Source organism: Capronia coronata (assembly GCF_000585585.1).
Source record: "Capronia coronata CBS 617.96 chromosome Unknown acBCG-supercont1.1, whole genome shotgun sequence".
Classification (NCBI taxonomy): Eukaryota; Fungi; Ascomycota; class Eurotiomycetes; order Chaetothyriales; family Herpotrichiellaceae; genus Capronia; species Capronia coronata.
The window spans coordinates 1,688,416-1,705,476 of record NW_006912893.1 but is presented as its reverse complement, the minus strand read 5'-3'; the positions used below and the strand labels follow the sequence as shown (position 1 = coordinate 1,705,476).

At 53.4% G+C, this 17,061-nt stretch overlaps 6 protein-coding genes across 6 annotated transcripts; 4 read left to right on the top strand and 2 right to left on the bottom strand.

The window, feature by feature from the left end:
• Window positions 1-951: 951 nt before the first annotated feature.
• Window positions 952-1,826, bottom strand: A1O1_00602 (uncharacterized protein; the record flags this gene model as incomplete). The annotated part of the gene is made up of 2 exons (XM_007721519.1): window positions 952-1,607; window positions 1,694-1,826. 2 exons carry the CDS (start codon window positions 1,824-1,826, stop codon window positions 952-954), a joined length of 789 nt encoding a protein of 262 aa, XP_007719709.1.
• Window positions 1,827-2,460: 634 nt separating this feature from the next.
• Window positions 2,461-2,862, bottom strand: A1O1_00601 (uncharacterized protein; the record flags this gene model as incomplete). The annotated part of the gene is made up of 1 exon (XM_007721518.1): window positions 2,461-2,862. A coding segment is annotated over one exon (402 nt), but the record flags the coding sequence as incomplete, so codon positions are not given.
• Window positions 2,863-5,365: 2,503 nt separating this feature from the next.
• A1O1_00600 (uncharacterized protein) lies at window positions 5,366-9,955 on the top strand (the record flags this gene model as incomplete). The annotated part of the gene is made up of 1 exon (XM_007721517.1): window positions 5,366-9,955. The coding sequence occupies one exon, from the start codon at window positions 5,366-5,368 to the stop codon at window positions 9,953-9,955; it is 4,590 nt and encodes a 1,529-aa protein (XP_007719707.1).
• Window positions 9,956-10,854: 899 nt separating this feature from the next.
• On the top strand, window positions 10,855-12,179 carry A1O1_00599 (CMGC/CDK/CDK5 protein kinase; the record flags this gene model as incomplete). Its single annotated transcript, XM_007721516.1, has 2 exons — window positions 10,855-11,151; window positions 11,208-12,179. 2 exons carry the CDS (start codon window positions 10,855-10,857, stop codon window positions 12,177-12,179), a joined length of 1,269 nt encoding a protein of 422 aa, XP_007719706.1.
• Window positions 12,180-12,893: 714 nt separating this feature from the next.
• A1O1_00598 (pyruvate dehydrogenase E1 component subunit alpha) lies at window positions 12,894-14,234 on the top strand (the record flags this gene model as incomplete). The annotated part of the gene is made up of 3 exons (XM_007721515.1): window positions 12,894-13,025; window positions 13,082-13,215; window positions 13,271-14,234. 3 exons carry the CDS (start codon window positions 12,894-12,896, stop codon window positions 14,232-14,234), a joined length of 1,230 nt encoding a protein of 409 aa, XP_007719705.1.
• Window positions 14,235-15,048: 814 nt separating this feature from the next.
• On the top strand, window positions 15,049-16,872 carry A1O1_00597 (uncharacterized protein; the record flags this gene model as incomplete). The annotated part of the gene is made up of 4 exons (XM_007721514.1): window positions 15,049-16,555; window positions 16,614-16,676; window positions 16,733-16,766; window positions 16,830-16,872. 4 exons carry the CDS (start codon window positions 15,049-15,051, stop codon window positions 16,870-16,872), a joined length of 1,647 nt encoding a protein of 548 aa, XP_007719704.1.
• Between the last annotated feature and the right edge of the window lie 189 nt (window positions 16,873-17,061).

Genomic DNA, 17,061 nt, shown 5'->3' with positions numbered 1-17,061 from the left:
GGGGATAGTCTGATGACATAGCCCCCAAGCTGTCCCTTCTGGTGCCCTCTGATGCTTCTTCAGCAGATAACAGTTCGGACTGGGTGTGTGTGACGTTAACACAAGGGTCACGGCGGACGATGACGTTGGTAAATTCAAGTGCTGGATGAAGGCACTGCATTCAAACTGGCAGTTGAGATACAGATGCAGGATTGCAATCGGTTCTACTTTGGGCGAGGCTGCCCTTATGCTCGTATTCCCGAACCGGACTCGCCTGGTATCACGAAGATGCAGTGCTCCACGGCCCTCAAGTTCATCGTTGAATATTAGTTGAGATGTCTGAATAGTAGAATGATCGACTGATTGCAGAACTGTCTAAGATGAAGAAGAGGTGCAGGACCTTTAAACAAGTCCAGGACAATGCAGCAGTGACTACTGCTTTGTGAAAAATGAGGAACATTCACACAAAGGCAGTGACAAGGGACCCTTGAAGTGAAGGTTACGACTATATTGAACGTACCTAGGTATGAGGTGACGCTGGCTTGTTCAGACGATTCAGAACAACGAGCGCAATTGCTTCTGCCAGCGTCTGTCATGCTCGGAGTGCGTCCAGCAAACAAGCGCAATGGTCACCTTGACAACATTTTGTCAAGCAAGAGAAAGATACATTCTCAGGGCTGCCATCTGATTCCTTCCAGGTTAACCTTCTATGTAATACATGTGGTACCAAATCTGGCACTTCCTATGGAGAGGAGTTACAGGAGCCGCCTTTCCACGGTGCAGGATTGATACCAGTAAAATCCATCGAAGAACATGTTGTACGTGGGCAGCCATTCCTGCACATGACGGGGACAAACTTTTCTCATACCGAAGCCGTTCCCTTGTTTTCACCATGAGCCGCCTGCTCAGTCCCAATGATTCCAGTGCCACGTACACCGCCGGCAATGCCAACAGCACCCAGCCGATTACATATCAAGAGGCCGAAGCAAATCTCTTCTTCCTGGCTTCCGCGGCAAGACGATCCGCTTCCGAGGTGAAAATGCCTGCCTGTTTCGGGACACCAACGGGCTTATCCCCCATTCTTCTCCTTGAATTGTCCCGGCCACCTCTCCCCTGGAGTCTCCCGCCTCTGCCTCTACCACTGCCACGCCCACCGAAGCTTCTGATGAGTGCTGGGTCGTCCAGGGCGCCACTATCATCTGTCCTGTTGCGCTTCCTGGATCGGCGGTCCGGCTCAGTGGGCAATGCCTCGTCCAACTTGCCCACTGCCGTTTGTCCTGTACCGAAGCGCTTTGCACGTTCCAATGCCTTTTGCGCCTCGTCATCTGCGTTCTCTGTGCCCGCGGCTCCGGTTTCTCCTCCGTTGGCAGTACCAAAACGTTCGGCACGAGCTTTACGTTTTGCCATTTCGGCGTCAATGTCTGACTGAGGGAGATGTAGAGCATACGAGGCCGAGTTGGTAGGGGCAGTCTCCGTATTGCCTGAGGGTGGAAGTGCTGCGTCGGCTTGCGGTGGTTCTGGTGCAGCCTCTGTCACTGCTGGTGTTTCGCTCTCCTGTGGTGCTGCAGGCTCGGGTTGTTGTTCGGGCGGCGCAATGGTAGACTCAGCTGGTGGAGCTTTGACTTCGTCTGGAAAGAGGAGATTCAGTCAACTGGCTGTGGAAGTAGAAGTAATCCTGCGCAAGCCCTCCACTGCCAAAGCCTGGGAACTTTACCATTTGCCTCTGCTACACTATCGGCCTCGGTGAGACGCGCAATCAGCTCTGCTTTCTTTCCAGTATGGGACAGACTCCTTGATTTGAGAATCTCTTGCAGCTCCGCCACTGTTTTCTTTGCGTAGTCCACCATGGTTGCGACGGGAATGCGCCAATGACGCGAGAAGGTCTAGGGCTTGTCGCAGACTCCTAACTTGCGACGGTGCCAAGTTGCGAGCAAGTGACGAGAGATGAAGCAACAATGGGTGATGGCTCCGAAGTAGTCTGCGGCGGCTTTCTTAAAGATGTCGGTGCTGTCAATGTGGTTGTTGTTGTAAGCATTCACGCGCTTGGAACGACCAGGTCTAAGTTGCTGCAGTGCGTGCCAGACAGTGTACGTAAAGGGAACAATCCATTGCTGCTTTAAGAGATACTGACTTCATCTTCCACCTTTTTCTTCGATGTCGGCACACCAGATACCTAGGTACGGCTGAGGATACAACGAACTCAGACGCGTTCTAGAGCATTGTTCCACTATTTGGGAGTCTCACAAATCAGAGAGATGGCTTGTCTTCCGCCCAGCTTGCCATTTTTCACGCCAATTTGACCCGTTCACGGACAACCGCATCAAACAATATGCGGGCAGCTTCTAGGCGGCGAGGTTGATCTCTACAGAGTCCTCGCAAAAGGCAACATAAGCTAAGAATGAAGCACATGTAGGCGCTTCCGGGTTACTAGTAGATCTTCTGACTCAGACTCGCCTCAAAGCCCTATTCGGAGTGCCCAAGCTCCTCCACTTTCTCTCTTCGTTTGAGGCTTTCTTGTGACCAGAATTGCCTCCTCTCATATGTCCCGTCCTGGAAGGCAACTGCATCGCTTTGAAGAACGATCCAAGGCTGCTTTTCAGAGGTCCAAATATGGATATCTGGAGAGAGCAGGCCCGGTTTGTCCAAAGTACCAACACGTACGATTCGCAAGCGCTGCTGGACACTGGCCAAGTTATACAGGTAAACGCTCCAGACAGCGATCCGGCATTGAGGACAGCGTGCAATGCTCTGTCCCGCACCACTTTCACTGGGTACTGTGATCCACTCAGGTTCACTCCCCAGAAGATTCAGCCTGTCCGTCTCAATCATGGCGTTTAGAGCAAAAGAAGACCCGGTCTCTCGCTGACACCAACGACAGCTGGAGAATGCCAGTTCAGTAGACGATCTTCCTCAGCACGAACTCACATTGACTCACTGGCAGCAGTGAACCACTATCGGTTTTGTCTCCATAACATAGCGAACCTTGCCACAGTCACATCCTCCCTCCAAGGGAAACTCGGCTTTGTGTGAAGTCATGGGCACGACGTATAGGCTTCGAAAGGATACCTAGGTAGGTATGTAGTAATGAGCTTGTATGACTGCAATTTGATCAGCCAGCTAAGAGCAACCTCCGATGCTGCTGCTGTCACCTGGCAGAGCCCTCCGTCACTTCCAATGGTACGTGGTGGTATTGGTTAAGGATCAACTTTGAGGCGTTGGAGTGCGAGGGTGCAGGATGAGGGGCTAAGGAGGCTCCTCGGGGATTTTCAGCCAACTGATGGGTGGCCGGGGGATGATAGGACAAGAGCCATGCCGGACTTGCTAGGGATTAATCTACAAAATGTTGTAACTTGTCCTATCAGAAGGGCGAGGAGTCTCTGAATCAACCACGCAGGACAGAGTTCTTTATTTCTCCAACGCGATTGGTAGAAGGGGGAAAATCATGAGGATCTGCCTTCAATTCCATTGCCGTCGAGCCGTTTCGTTTGGAGATATCGTCTCAGGTTTCAGCTGGCCTCGTCGATCACCAGAATACTCCGTAGAAGTTTGAGTAAAGGAAGTCCAATACGATATACCATACTCCATTCTCAGTAATGAAGACATCCTTGTCCACAGCTACGCACGCAAGGTGTTTCTCTACTTTGTAGACCAACGGCAGGCAAGTTGGGGAACGAGGCCTAAGCAGCTTGCCGCCGGGGGACGTCGAACTTGCAGTAGTAAGTCCTGTCAAGCCTGAGGCGTGAGGACTCCCTAATTCATAGGCATTGGAAGTAGGGTCGGGCCACACTTCCACGCCCGCCTGGGGCCGCTTCTTAACTAAAACGTCTCCATAACGTCCCCGTACGAGTCAGCCGCTGCACCTGAAGCCCACTGCCCCGCGCCACGGATCGTAAGCTTGTCTTCCAGCTCCACCCCGCGACAGCTTCTTGATTCCAAAGACTGCTTCTCCCTCGACGACTGGCTCTCATTCTTTCGCACCCTCTCCCACCACACACCTTACCAGTACGAATATGAGCCATTCCGGATCCTGGTTAACATCCCTGCAATATGGAATTCCCCTCTCGCCGCAGCGATACGAATGCACCGGTCGCTATGGCTGCATCCAGTTGTTGCAACGCGTCAAGTTTAACCGGCGTCCGACCACAGCTTTGCCACCGCATTCTGCTTGCCGGCCTTTCTGCTACCACGAACGAGACCTCATCAGAGCCTGGCGCCGATCGTGCCTTGCACAATGATCAAGCTTATGTCGCGGCTCTCCTGTCCTGCGCACGTAGATAGGTCCATCTGCAATCCACAACATGGAGCGAGAAGTACCAGCTGGTTACCCGCCATACGCTCAGCAATACAAGTCTCACGAGGTCCTTTGGCAAATTCCCCTTGCCCCACGGTGCCATCAACGTTTGACGGACCTCCCGTGACTCAGCCTATTGATGCATCAGCCGCGAACCCGGGTTCTGGAGGTCCACAATCTTGGAGCGGGATGGGCATTGATGGGAAGAAGTCTGGTCTGGTATCAGCAAATGCTGGTTTTGGGGCCGCTGAAACCTCTGGCGAGGTGACCAGCAGCTCATACCCTTGCCGTGTTTGGCGCTGAAGACGAATCGCGGTGCCTTCTGTCACCGTCCTCCGTATGAAGCCACGATGACAGGCAATCTGGAATGCAGAAACACGAAGCAAGCCATGGGGCCGTTTGCCATGCCGCAGCTCGCCTCATGCATGCTGCTAAGCTACCACTGGCAGACTCGCAGTAAGTACATGGCCCATGTGCGCTAATCCCAGCTCTCCCCTCCTTCCACCTCGTTACAAAATGCCCTACAAGGGCCGTGAGCGGTCTGTGATCACTCGCCTTCAATCCTGTTCTCTCGCTACTTTCCTTCATGCATATGTCCATGCGCCTTTCTGCCCAGGCTACAGTCAAGAGGTACAACGCGCGGCACCACGTGAGCTGCTCTCGTGGGATTGCTAGGTATTGACTACTTCGGTCATGCCGACACACTGTGGCGCATGAGTCTGCTGATCAACCCACCATCGCCTCCTGCTCATGTCCTGTTGCTCATTGTTTGACAACACAACTACTGTTGTCTTAGGTACAGTCAGACTGTATGACTCGAGCAAATACAGTCCCAGATCCAGTGAAACTCCCTAATATACGCCAAACAGATTGTTGTTGCTCAAAGCCTTTGCTGAAGGGTGTGGCGTATGCCCCGATCTACAACTAGTGCGCTCACCGCAGCACCGCATCCTCATCTCTTTTTTGTGGCAAATTTTGAATGGTCGGACACCCGGTGCCAGGAGGACTGGCATGTCTTCAAGATCAACCAGCTATCGGTTGCTGTTGGGTGACTAGCAAAGACAGTTTCCGCCCGTGGAGGACATGTCGCACAGAATGCAGACTCATGACATCCAAGAGGGTTTTCCCGTAACCAGAAATGCTACTGTGCCACGGAATATCAAGTCGCCGACAGTGACGCAGAATGCTCCAATCCCGGCACCAACTCGTCCCAACGCAGCAAGAGCCTCGGCCTCGCAATCACCTTCCCTCAGGACCGTGGCTCCAGGTTTATCAAGCGGAAAACTTCGCCAAAGGCCCCCTGGAATTCCTCAGATACCCGCGAAAGCGTTCAAGACGCAGGTGACTACTGTGTCGACAGATGTGTCGGCAACGAGGATCTCAAACTCTTCGAGTGAAATCGCGGGCCCACTTTTGCAGGAAGTCCCGTTGATGTTAGATCCTGGTATACGGTCGAGGATGCACGACCGACAGTCTTCCGGCAGGCGGGCCGTCAGGCCTTCAAACACTTCAAGTGATGGACGGAAGCCGCCATCACCCGTGGATATGGTTCCCGATGCGATATTTGGCATTGTGACGCCGCGACTCAACGCCCCGAGCCGGCCGGCTGATCTCCCCTCTCGGTTGATACCAGAATTACAAGCTCTGGCGGCCACATCCTCTCGGCGTCCAGAGGCATTCAACAAGTCCACAAGCTCCATGAGCAGTCCGTCGACGCGCTTTTCGCCTTCTCCAAGTCCGTGGAGCATATCAACTACAACGACAACCCCGACGTCGTGGTCATCAGCATCTCCTGGCCTTGTGCAACCATTGCCCGCCAAAGACTCCAGATCACGAGAGGCTCCCACAGCCCCCCGCGGAAAGCCTCTCAAAACACCTGCTGCATTAGAAGGGTTCGTTCAGCCCAGCGAGAGTGATCGGTCATCCAATTGGAAGGAGTTGAGGAGGTCTCCTAGCTCAAAGAGAAATCCGCTGAAAAGCCCTGCGCCTGCACCTCCTCCAAGAACGTCCTCTACCAAACAGGGTTTAAGCAGGAGCAGTAGCAGAAGTAGCAAACAACGGAAAGGACTTGAAAATGAACCTGTGCCGCAGCTACCATCCGAAATGGAGCAGAGTCCCCTGTCGAAGCATACGCAAACGACCCTTGAGCATGTTGGCGAGTCCCTCCTCCAGGCTCCCCTTGCAAGAGCTTATGACAACCTCCAGCAATCGCTGAGCGGTGCTCTACCTCGATATGGTCTACAAGGCATGAGACCGACGGCTAATCCAGTGCTCGTGGCGCGCCGTGAGCATATTTCAACTTCAAAAGTTCAACAAATCTTGCCATCACGGTCAGCTCGAGGAAGGGTGTCTGAAGAAGCGGCACTTACGATCCCGGAGGGACCGCGTGACTCACATCGTGATAAAACATCCCAAACGTCTCCGTCTCGTTCGGGGAAGCTCTCTCGATTGGGCATTTTCAGTCACAGTAGCAAGTCTACAGCGCCAGGATCAGAGGTAGGGCCCCGCAAGCTACAACGCAAGGGACCTGCCGCTGGTACGGGCCATGAAGGATACGGAAAGCCTGGACGGCGAGGTCGCGAGACATCTCGGGAAAGCGGATCAGTGAGCAATAGCGAGAGTGAACGATCGGTCAGTAGCTCCAGAAAATTACCTTTCTTCTCATCCAAGAGTAAGAACAGCCGCAACGGTAGTCGTCAAAATCCTAGCAGCCAGTCCGATCTCGACGACTTTGCTGCTACTCGCTTGAGGCCTGTCCCTATGGTCGGCGGGTCAGGAGCTTCCATCAACGCCAGACCTGGTGGTGGAACAGAAGTCTATGAGAGTACTCTGTCGTTGTCATCAAGCGCCCCCAAACGGCGCACAATGTCGTCCCAAAGCTCTTTCAGTCAGAACTCGCTGCAAGAAAGTCTAGGCGACTTTTGGAATCCAGCTTCAATCGCAAACGACGTTCCTACTTTAGCAATTCGTCGGTCCCAGAGATTTGGTCACGAACGGGAAAGTTTGAGCTTACCGACATCTATCAGGACTCACGAGCCTCTGACCCCGTTACACGTTAGCAGTGAAGAGGAAAGCCGGTCCTCTGCTCCATTGGCCTCACTTTCTACTCCTAGCACTACAACCGAACCACGACGCGGTGATCCCCCATTTCAGGATTCGCAAAACAAAAGAAATTGGAAGACTAGATGGAATATTTTCCGGCGGAAAGGTGCAAAACAAGAGCCAGAGCAGACTGCACCCCGACCATCTTCTCCCGGTGACGAATTACCAGTCCGTGTATCGTCAGTCTCTGCGCCACGGCCGACAATGCCTTACTATGCCATGATCGATTCCGAGAGCGAGACGAATACCACTGATCAACTCCCGAGTCTCATGCCACAGTTGACTGAATCGCCTAAAATCAGTCCCGTAAGTGAAAGCTACGTTGCAAATCCCTTATCTCACCAACAAATGCCGGATGCTTACGGCGACAACATTCTCCTCCCACAAGCTCCGCTGCCACAGCCACACTCGTTCGACGAGTCACTCCCTTCGGTGCCATTGAGGAGTCCGACGCAGCAGGCTTATGCCCAGACGGAAGAGCAGTCAAACAGGCAGCCGCGGCTGCCTCGTGTTGGAAGAATCCCGGCGGTGGTTCAACGGAGCGAAGGACAATATCGACCCAATCGGGCATCATTCTCGCAACCGTTCTCAAGGGAGTCAGGTGCTGAAGATGCCTACAACGGGAGAGAATTGTCCACGGCTGGGTTTAGCGGGCAGCTCCAGGCCACCACCTATCCGCCTCGGGGTCCGCCTTCACCGGCCGTCGGACGCGTTGCGCCTACCACTGGATATCCCCTTACAAAACTCGAGTCTCTACGGTTCCCGTCAGAGCCTGCATCCAACTTATTCAGTTCTAGTGCTTCTGATGGCTTCTCGAGCATCCCCGGCCCGCTGCTGGAGCCTGGTCGATCCGAGCGAGAGATTTCAGGAAGATCTGTCCGTTACAACTCGAATACTCATATGCTCAACAGTCCCAGTGTGGACGAAGTATGGAATGAATACGATGACTTCATTGATCATGTTATGTCACCCTCCCTTTCTAAAAGCCATAGGGATAGTACCGGAAGGGAAGAGACTCCTTTACACGAACAGGCGGGAGTCCCGCTTCCAAGGTTAGCAAGTGAAGGAAGCATACTAAGTTCAGGGGATCTTAAGCCGTCCTTTCCAGACATGTCCATGTCTACCACGGATTGGCTTTCGTCTCGCCAAGGGGCAGCAACATCGGAATCATCTCCTCCTTTCATACTCACGCCTTCAGCAGGGCGTGACCAAACGGTAGGGGAGGAAGTTCGGCTACGGCGGTCTAGGATAGTCTCAGCGCTACACTCGTCAGCCGATCTGCCGTCTCCGTTCTCCATTCGCGATCTGTTGAAAGAGTACGACAGTTACCAGAGAAACAGCGCAAAATCATCCCAGAGATTGAGCACGTTGTCGGTTGGCCAATCCCCCGATCCTTTTGAAGTGGCACTGGGCCAACAATTAGCGCAAGAGACCCCGAATCATGAGGAGAACGTTGCTCTCCTCGATGGTGTCGAGCGGAACAAGGACCCAGTAGCACAGTCGGAACTTCACTTTGCCTCGCTGATGGTTGCTAAATGGCTTTCATTCGGACGCGTGCTATTTTCGCCTGCACATGACGAGATTCAGACTCTTCGCGAACGACATATCCTCGTTATCGATGGATTGGGTAACGAAGACTGGTCCATTTATTGTGCAGTCACATACGAGGCGCCGCAAGCCATCGTCCACCATCTGAAGGAGAAATCATCGACGACAGTGTCGAAAAGCCATTTACCGCCCCAGAACACTCCGGAGACTCACCGCCGAGCACAAGTGGCCAGCTTCTACGACCGGTTTCCCTTCCCACCTGCTCTCTTCTCCGCAGTTGTGCTTCGGTTTCCACCAGCGATGGCGGAAGCAAAGATGAAAAACATCATATCCGAATGCAGGCGGGTGTTGCTTCCCGGCGGGCATCTGGAGCTACTGTTACTGGACCTTGACATTGTCAATATGGGCGTTCAAACTCGGAGAGCGGTCCGTGAGCTCAAGTTCCGAATGACCACCGCGGACAAACAGATTAGTCTCCGACCCATAATCGACAACGTGCAAGGCCTTCTTGGTGCCAGTGGATTCAGTAATGTCAGTCGCTGCATCGTTGGTGTCCCGGTAGCAGGCCGACCGGCTGGATCAACCGACTCATCCTCGTCCTCACGTTCGAGTGGTGGATCAGACTCTTTCCAGAGACACACTTCCGGAAGTCCAAGACCAGCCACTGCTTCGCCACGAATGACATTTCGGCATGGACGCAAAGGAGCCAATCTGTCTCTGAACGACTTAATCGCCGATCACTCCCACAATGCCGATGCAAAGATCGGTAAGATCGTTTCCAGAACTGCGAGGGCATGGTGGCAGCACTGTTTCGAGGCCAGCGTCATCCCAGATGGAAACCTTTCGAGAAGCATCTTTGCCGACAAAGGTGTTTTAAGGGAATGCAGGAATCGGGGATCAAGTTTTAAGATGCTCATCGCCCATGCCCAGCGCCCAGTTTTCGAGGCCAGACGGCGCACAGTGAGCGAACCTATTGTCCCGACGCTGGCGACTGCCGGAGTGCCACGACGAACGCAGCAGTTATCCAGCAGTTGAAGCACAGCACAACCATGATCTGATGATCCATTCCACGAGATTATGTCCATACTGTATGGTCCGGAGGGCCTCACGAACGAAGTCAACTTGGCGCTTGCATTGCTCTAATTTGGAAAAAGCGTTGCTTTTGAGCGAGTGTTCTGAACGATACCCATCTTATGCATGCCTAGGGAAGTTGATCCTACTACGTAGTATGATATTGTACAGTCGAGGTTTGCGATTCGACAGGGCTTGGACGATGGACAGCGATAGCGAAGAGCCTGAAGAGAGACACAAGACCAGAGCATATATGAACGTTGGGTGAAGGCTGCAGGCAGCCAACCACAAGGGGAGTATGATAAAAATAATACAGTCTGTTTCAGGATATCGTACTGATGCTGCCGTCTTGAAACCGACGATGGAATAGTAGAGACTTCCATGCTCCTGACTGACCTGTAGCGGGCGGCATTTTCCAGGCGGGTTACCATAGTAGAACGCACCAGGCGCCGAAGTGCATTTTCGAAAGGTATTAAAGATGAACAAGCACAGACATGGACAAAGCGTAGACGGACGACTTGATGGGTGAGAACTTGTGATAGATGCTAGACAATAAGTGAAGGGCAGTAGTGCATCTAGCGGCGGGCGAATGTGTTTGAAAGGAGAAGAAGCGTGGCACGGAGACAAGATGCAAATATCGGCCAGGTAGAAGAGTGAGGTGCTTTTTCACCATTTCACTGCTTCACCGTTTCACAAACAAGACCAACATCTCTAGCCGCCCGTGGCAAACGATGCGCGTGTCTTGTATGTCTGAAACCATTGTCTGGCCTTAGTTTTTTCCTGTTATGATGCTGAAGGCGAAGATCTCGCGCTACTAAAAAGGACGAGAGAGGCTATCTCTCTTCCCTCGCCGGTCCCTGGTCATGTCTTCTCGCTCCACAACTATTCCCCATCGATCTTCAGTCTCGTCGACCACTTCGTCGCAGCATTCCCAGCATTCCCAGCAGCCTTCTCAGCAGCCTGTCCCCTCTCAAGCCAGGATACAGCCGCCTCATAGACTGACCGCCCAGCAACTCGCCGACCGTGTCATCTCGCCGGCCTCGGTGCTTTTCCCACACGGTTCTGCCCCTCCTCCACAAAGAGATCGCCTGCCCGAGCAACGGCGGCCGCTCCACCAGATGGATCGGAGGCATCCCAGTTCCTTCCAGCAACTGGAGAAGGTATGTAGCAGCCTCTCACAAGCACACTGGTTGGTATGCTAACCAGCGACGTCTAGTTGGGTGAAGGCACGTATGCCACCGTTTACAAGGGCCGGAACCGACAGACGGGCGAGCTCGTCGCCCTGAAAGAGATCCATCTCGATTCCGAAGAAGGCACGCCGTCGACAGCGATTCGAGAGATCAGTTTGATGAAAGAGTTGAAGCATGAAAACATAGTCACACTGTACGATGTCATCCATACGGAGAACAAATTGATGTTGGTCTTTGAATACATGGACAAGGACTTGAAGAAATACATGGACGCTCGTGGCGACCGAGGCCAACTGGATTCAGTCACGATCAAGAGGTTCATGCAGGATTTACTGAGGGGAGTGGCGTTTTGCCACGAGAACCGAGTCCTTCACCGTGATTTGAAGCCTCAGAATCTTCTCATCAATACCCGGGGACAACTCAAGTTGGCAGATTTCGGTCTCGCACGAGCCTTTGGGATCCCAGTCAACACCTTCTCCAACGAGGTTGTGACGCTTTGGTACCGGGCGCCGGATGTGCTTCTGGGCTCTCGAACGTACAACACCAGCATCGACATCTGGTCGGCTGGTTGTATCATGGCGGAAATGTACACCGGTCGGCCGCTATTCCCCGGCACCACCAACGAGGATCAACTACAGAAGATCTTCCGACTGATGGGCACGCCCTCCGAACGAACCTGGCCGGGCATATCTCAGTTGCCCGAGTACAAGGCCAACTTTCCATCTTATGCCACACAGTCATTAGCCATTCTGCTGCCGCAGGTGGACCAATTGGGCCTCGACCTGCTGGGCAAGCTGCTGCAGCTCAGACCCGAAAACCGAATCAGTGCACAAGACGCCCTGACACATCCGTGGTTCCAGGATCTCCCTAACTACATCGGACAAGGCCGAGCTCAGGTCAGTTCGTCTATGCACCAGCCCAGCCAGTTGAGTCACCAAGGCGGGGTGCCTGGAGGATATGGGACGCAACCGGGGATGGTAGGCCCAGGGGGATATTGAGAAGCTATTCTCGAGTGGGACGTGAAGCATGACCGGCATGTGCAACAATGTATGAGATACGCGAGCAATATCATGGAGTAGGAGACGGACTCGGTGGCTCTTGAGACGAATGCTACGGCGTGGGATTGAGATGGATTGAATTCCTGAAAGAACACGCATTGATGTGATACCTGCGGCTCTGACGGAATGTACGGCATTCTTGTCTTTGACCCGGCCGGGCAATGGCTTTGCCCGCAGTACGGGTGTGGTGTCGATCAAGGCCATGAGTATTATTTGTGATACGGGACTACTCTTTCAAGCATGGGAGATGATGAGACAACGGGATGAGTGAGGCGAGGCGCGACTCTTGACTTTTTCACTAGACGGTTTCGCTCACTGCTGCGGAAGAATCGGTCTTCTGTCGGCCATAGCCAGTGTGATACCTCTAGTCTGTAATGCAGCGCTATGAGGAGCATGGATGAATCTCTGTTCTTCCTGTCCAGATTTAGCAGTTTCAGTTCCGCTAGGATGGATGTGAGTGATGCCAAGGCGGCCTTCCTTCCCGTTGTCGGATTCGCCGGCTTCAAGTCCTCGGACACTAGTGCTCCTTTAAGTTGGCGCGCCCAACAGCCGTCGACAGCTAAAACAGCTAAAGCAAGACTCTCCCATCAAATTATTCATTGCCTGTCGCCCCGTTGCCTCACCCAGTCTTACCCTCTCCAGTCGCCCGTGCCGATGTTGTCGCGAGCCTGCCTTCGAGGCTTCGGCCTCCAGTCGCTGCCGAAGAGACAAGCATACCAGCTTGCCCGCCGGTCGGTGACCACGGATGCTGCAAGCTCCCACGCCGAGAAAGAGGATGTGCCAGATGTAGGCAAAAGGATTGACTGTTTTGGCCATGCGCGCAGGCTAACAATGACACTCAGCACGATGAGGAGCCCTTCCCAGTCAAGCTCCATGACGAGAGCTTTGAAACCTATATGCTCGACCCTCCCCCATACACCCTCAACACGACCAAGAAGGAGATGAAGCAGATGTACATTGACATGGTCCAGACTCGGTAAGCGACACCTTGAAGGAATTCGCCAGGATCTGCGACGCTGACATATTACCAGACGTATGGAGATGGCCGCAGACAGGCTGTACAAGGAGAAAAAGATCCGAGGTTTCCTGCATCTGGCGACCGGTCAGGAAGCTGTTTCCACCGGCATCGAACACGCCATCACGAAGGCCGACGCCATCATCACCGCTTACCGATGTCACGGCTTTGCCCTTATGCGCGGCGGTACGGTTAAATCGATCATCGGTGAATTGCTCGGTCATCGAGAGGGTATTGCTCATGGAAAAGGAGGCTCTATGCATATGTTCGCACCCAACTTCTACGGAGGCAACGGTATCGTCGGCGCACAGGTGCCCGTCGGTACCGGTATTGCCTTTGCCCATAAATACACCGGCAGCAAGACAGCAACCATCACTTTGTACGGTGATGGCGCTTCCAACCAAGGCCAGGTCTTTGAGTCTTTCAACATGGCCAAGTTGTGGAACCTGCCCGTCTTGTTCGGATGCGAGAACAACAAGTATGGTATGGGGACATCGGCTGCTCGATCGTCGGCCTTGACGGAGTACTACAAGCGTGGACAATACATTCCTGGTCTGAAGGTCAATGGCATGGACGTGCTCGCCGTGAAGGCGGCGGTGCAGTATGGCAAGCAGTACACGGCAGACGACAAGGGTCCCTTAGTGATTGAATATGTCACCTACAGATACGGTGGTCACTCCATGTCGGACCCCGGCACGACCTACCGAACCCGTGAGGAAATCCAGAGAATGCGATCTACCAACGATCCGATTGCTGGTCTCAAGTCGAAGATTCTGGACTGGGGTGTCTGCACCGAGGATGAACTCAAGGCAATTGACAAGAAAGCTCGTGAAGATGTCGATGCCGAAGTGGCAGAGGCTGAGAAGATGGCCCCGCCTGAACCCACGCCCAAGATCCTCTATGAAGATGTCTACATCCGAGGCAGTGAGCCGCCGTTCCTGCGTGGCCGCACGCCTGATGAGACATACTACTATCAGTGAGGGCTTTTCAGGTAATTCGCGAGGTTTCTAGCCAAGTACCAGATTGGAAGCAAATGTATATTTAGCCATCCTGGCCTAGCATCAAGGAGTCTCTCAGTGTGCCATGGACAGGGATCGGGAATGGATTGTCGTTGAAATGGACCGTTGAGAAGACTCAAGGCTGGATACCCCTCCTCTCTTTCCATTATTACCTGATCTTTGTGGTGATGGACATGACCGCAGCATCCCGGCTGCTTGATTCCTGCTTGACCTTCGGTATTTGCGTACACGTTAGGTAGGTATAGTATGCAAGAATACCTACACCATCAACAGATCACGTGCTCTGTAGTGGGCGGCTATAGAGTACTTAGGTATGGTAGAGGGCGTTCTTATCGTAGTGCTACAACAGGGTATCTAGCGAGCTATTCGTTCTTAGCGGGGTTTAGTCAGCGACTATTGGCAACCGTCGGCCTGCGAATGGGGAATAGCCGAACTTCAAACTTGCAGATGCGATGATGCAAACTGAGTGCGATTTCCAGGTCACAATTCCACCGCAACTAGAAGTGCTACTATCGTACCACTACCACAGTAATCTACCACTGCTACTGCTCCTACTCCTACTCCTACTCCTAACTGCTACGCACTTCCTACTAATGAATTCGTGCCCTGGTGCTGGTGCTGGTGCTGGTCTCTACCCCCCTCACTCTCGCTGAACACCCCAGACCATCCTTCCGCTCAATTCCTCCGCTGGCCAACACCTTCATCCTCCTATCCCTTGTCGCTGGCCTTGTCCACTGAAATCTCTGCGACGACCTCGACTCCTCAGAGCCGGATCATGGCCAGCGCCGTCAGCGAATCCTCACCGTTACTTCCGCAGCATACATCTTCCGCAGCGTCACCATCGCGCGCGGGCAGAAGAAATCAACGCACCGTCACTTTCAATCCTTTGACCTCCGTCAGTACACAGTCCGGGCCCGCATCGGCCGGAAATTTACGACCAATGCAGAGCCCTTCGGCAGCCCTCACGAGTTCGTCTCAAGTCAACCGGGAACAGCAACCTATGCTCAGTGCCTTCAACTCGAAATTGCGACGGAGGAACAGCCATGGGGCCCCGCTGCCTACCACACAACCTTTCCATGCAGCGCCTCGCGCCGGTGCCCAGCGGACGACCAAGACGATCGAGAAACTCAAGATCTTGCCCAATCCAGACATCGCGGAGGAGGACCCGGACGAGGAAAGCGGGAGAGATGTCTACTCACAGTTTACAAGAATCAAAGATCCAACGGCCAGAAGAGATGCGGCCAGACTGGGAAAGGCCGACCGAGACAGGCTGCCTCGCGTGACTGCGTATTGCGTGGCACAAGGCTATCGGCTGGATGGGATCATGAAATTCATGAAGTCACGGGCAAGGACGAGAGGGGCAAACCCGAAGCTGTTTGACGAATGTTTGTATAGTCCGTACGACTACGACTACCCGAAGAAACACGACAAGACCAAGAGCGATGCCCGAAGCAACAGTCCGGTCCAAGAAAGATTCGCGAGAGCCATGGCCAGCCCAAGGATTGCACCAGGAGAACGAAGGTTCTCGGACAGTGCAGTAGAGGTGGAAGACAACAAGAAACACAGAAGAGACGACCTCATGGACATGCAAGACGAGCTGGGACCGCCCAGTGTGACCGCCGAACCGGCCGAGCTGGCCATCACAGCGTCTCACTCTTCCACGGATCTGCGACATCCCGAGAGTGACGAAATGCACCAGCGATCGAACTCGGAACTGTCCACGAAAGTCGACACTCCGGAGATTTTCATCTTCGACTACGGCACCGTGGTCATCTGGGGAATGACCGTCCAACAAGAACAACGGTTCTTGAACGACATGGCCAAGTTTAGCGACGCCCCCTTGCCTCAGGAGAGCGTGCAGACGGAAAACTTCAACTTCTACTATACGAAGGAGTACCAGGCTCGTATCTACAACGACTTCATCAGCTTGAGAGATCCCCGCAACTACATGATCAAACTGGCCATCAGCCACGCTCTGTCTCAGAGTGTCAAGACCAGTCTCTTTGAGGATTTGGTCAGCGAGACGATCGAGACGACGAGTCCGCTTCCTGCCCTGATCGCCCAGACGGGGAGCGTCAACCTCACGGCGCGCCAACTGAACATGCAGATAGGAGAGTTGTTCATTTTACGGATCAACATTCATTTACAGGGGAGTGTGCTCGACAGTCCGGAGTTGATGTGGGCGGAACCGCATCTCGAACCCGTCTACGCCGCAGTCAGAAGTTATCTTGAAATCGAACAGCGCGTTGGCCTTCTCACAGAACGACTCGATGTCATTGCTGGTAAGTGGTGTTCACTCCCTCGGGTCTTGCTGCCAACAAACCCACTGACTTGGTGTAGATTTGTTGGCCGTCTTGAGAGAGCAAGGCAGTAGACGACACGGCGAAGTATTGGAATGGATTGGTACGGACTCTTATTTCTTTTCGCCCCCCGTCACAAGCTTCTGCTAACAGTTCTAGTCATCGTCCTGATCGCAGCGGAAATCTTGGTTGCGTAAGTCACAGTTCCTCTCTCTTTGGGAAACCGTGTAGCTCGGATTACTGACTTCTTCCACAGTGCCATCAATATCGTGGTTGACCTCTACGCTGGCGTCGACTAGACTTCTTTTCAAGTTTCAACCCGCCCAGAATCCCACCATATCGCGAGGCCTCCAAGCTTGGATCATCTTCCAACCCACCAATTTTTCCTTATGGCGGTACGCAACATCTGTCTCGAATACCCATATCGCCTGAACATCGCTATTGATCCGGAGGAGGTTGTTTGTTGTTCTCCATATCCATGCTTGCTC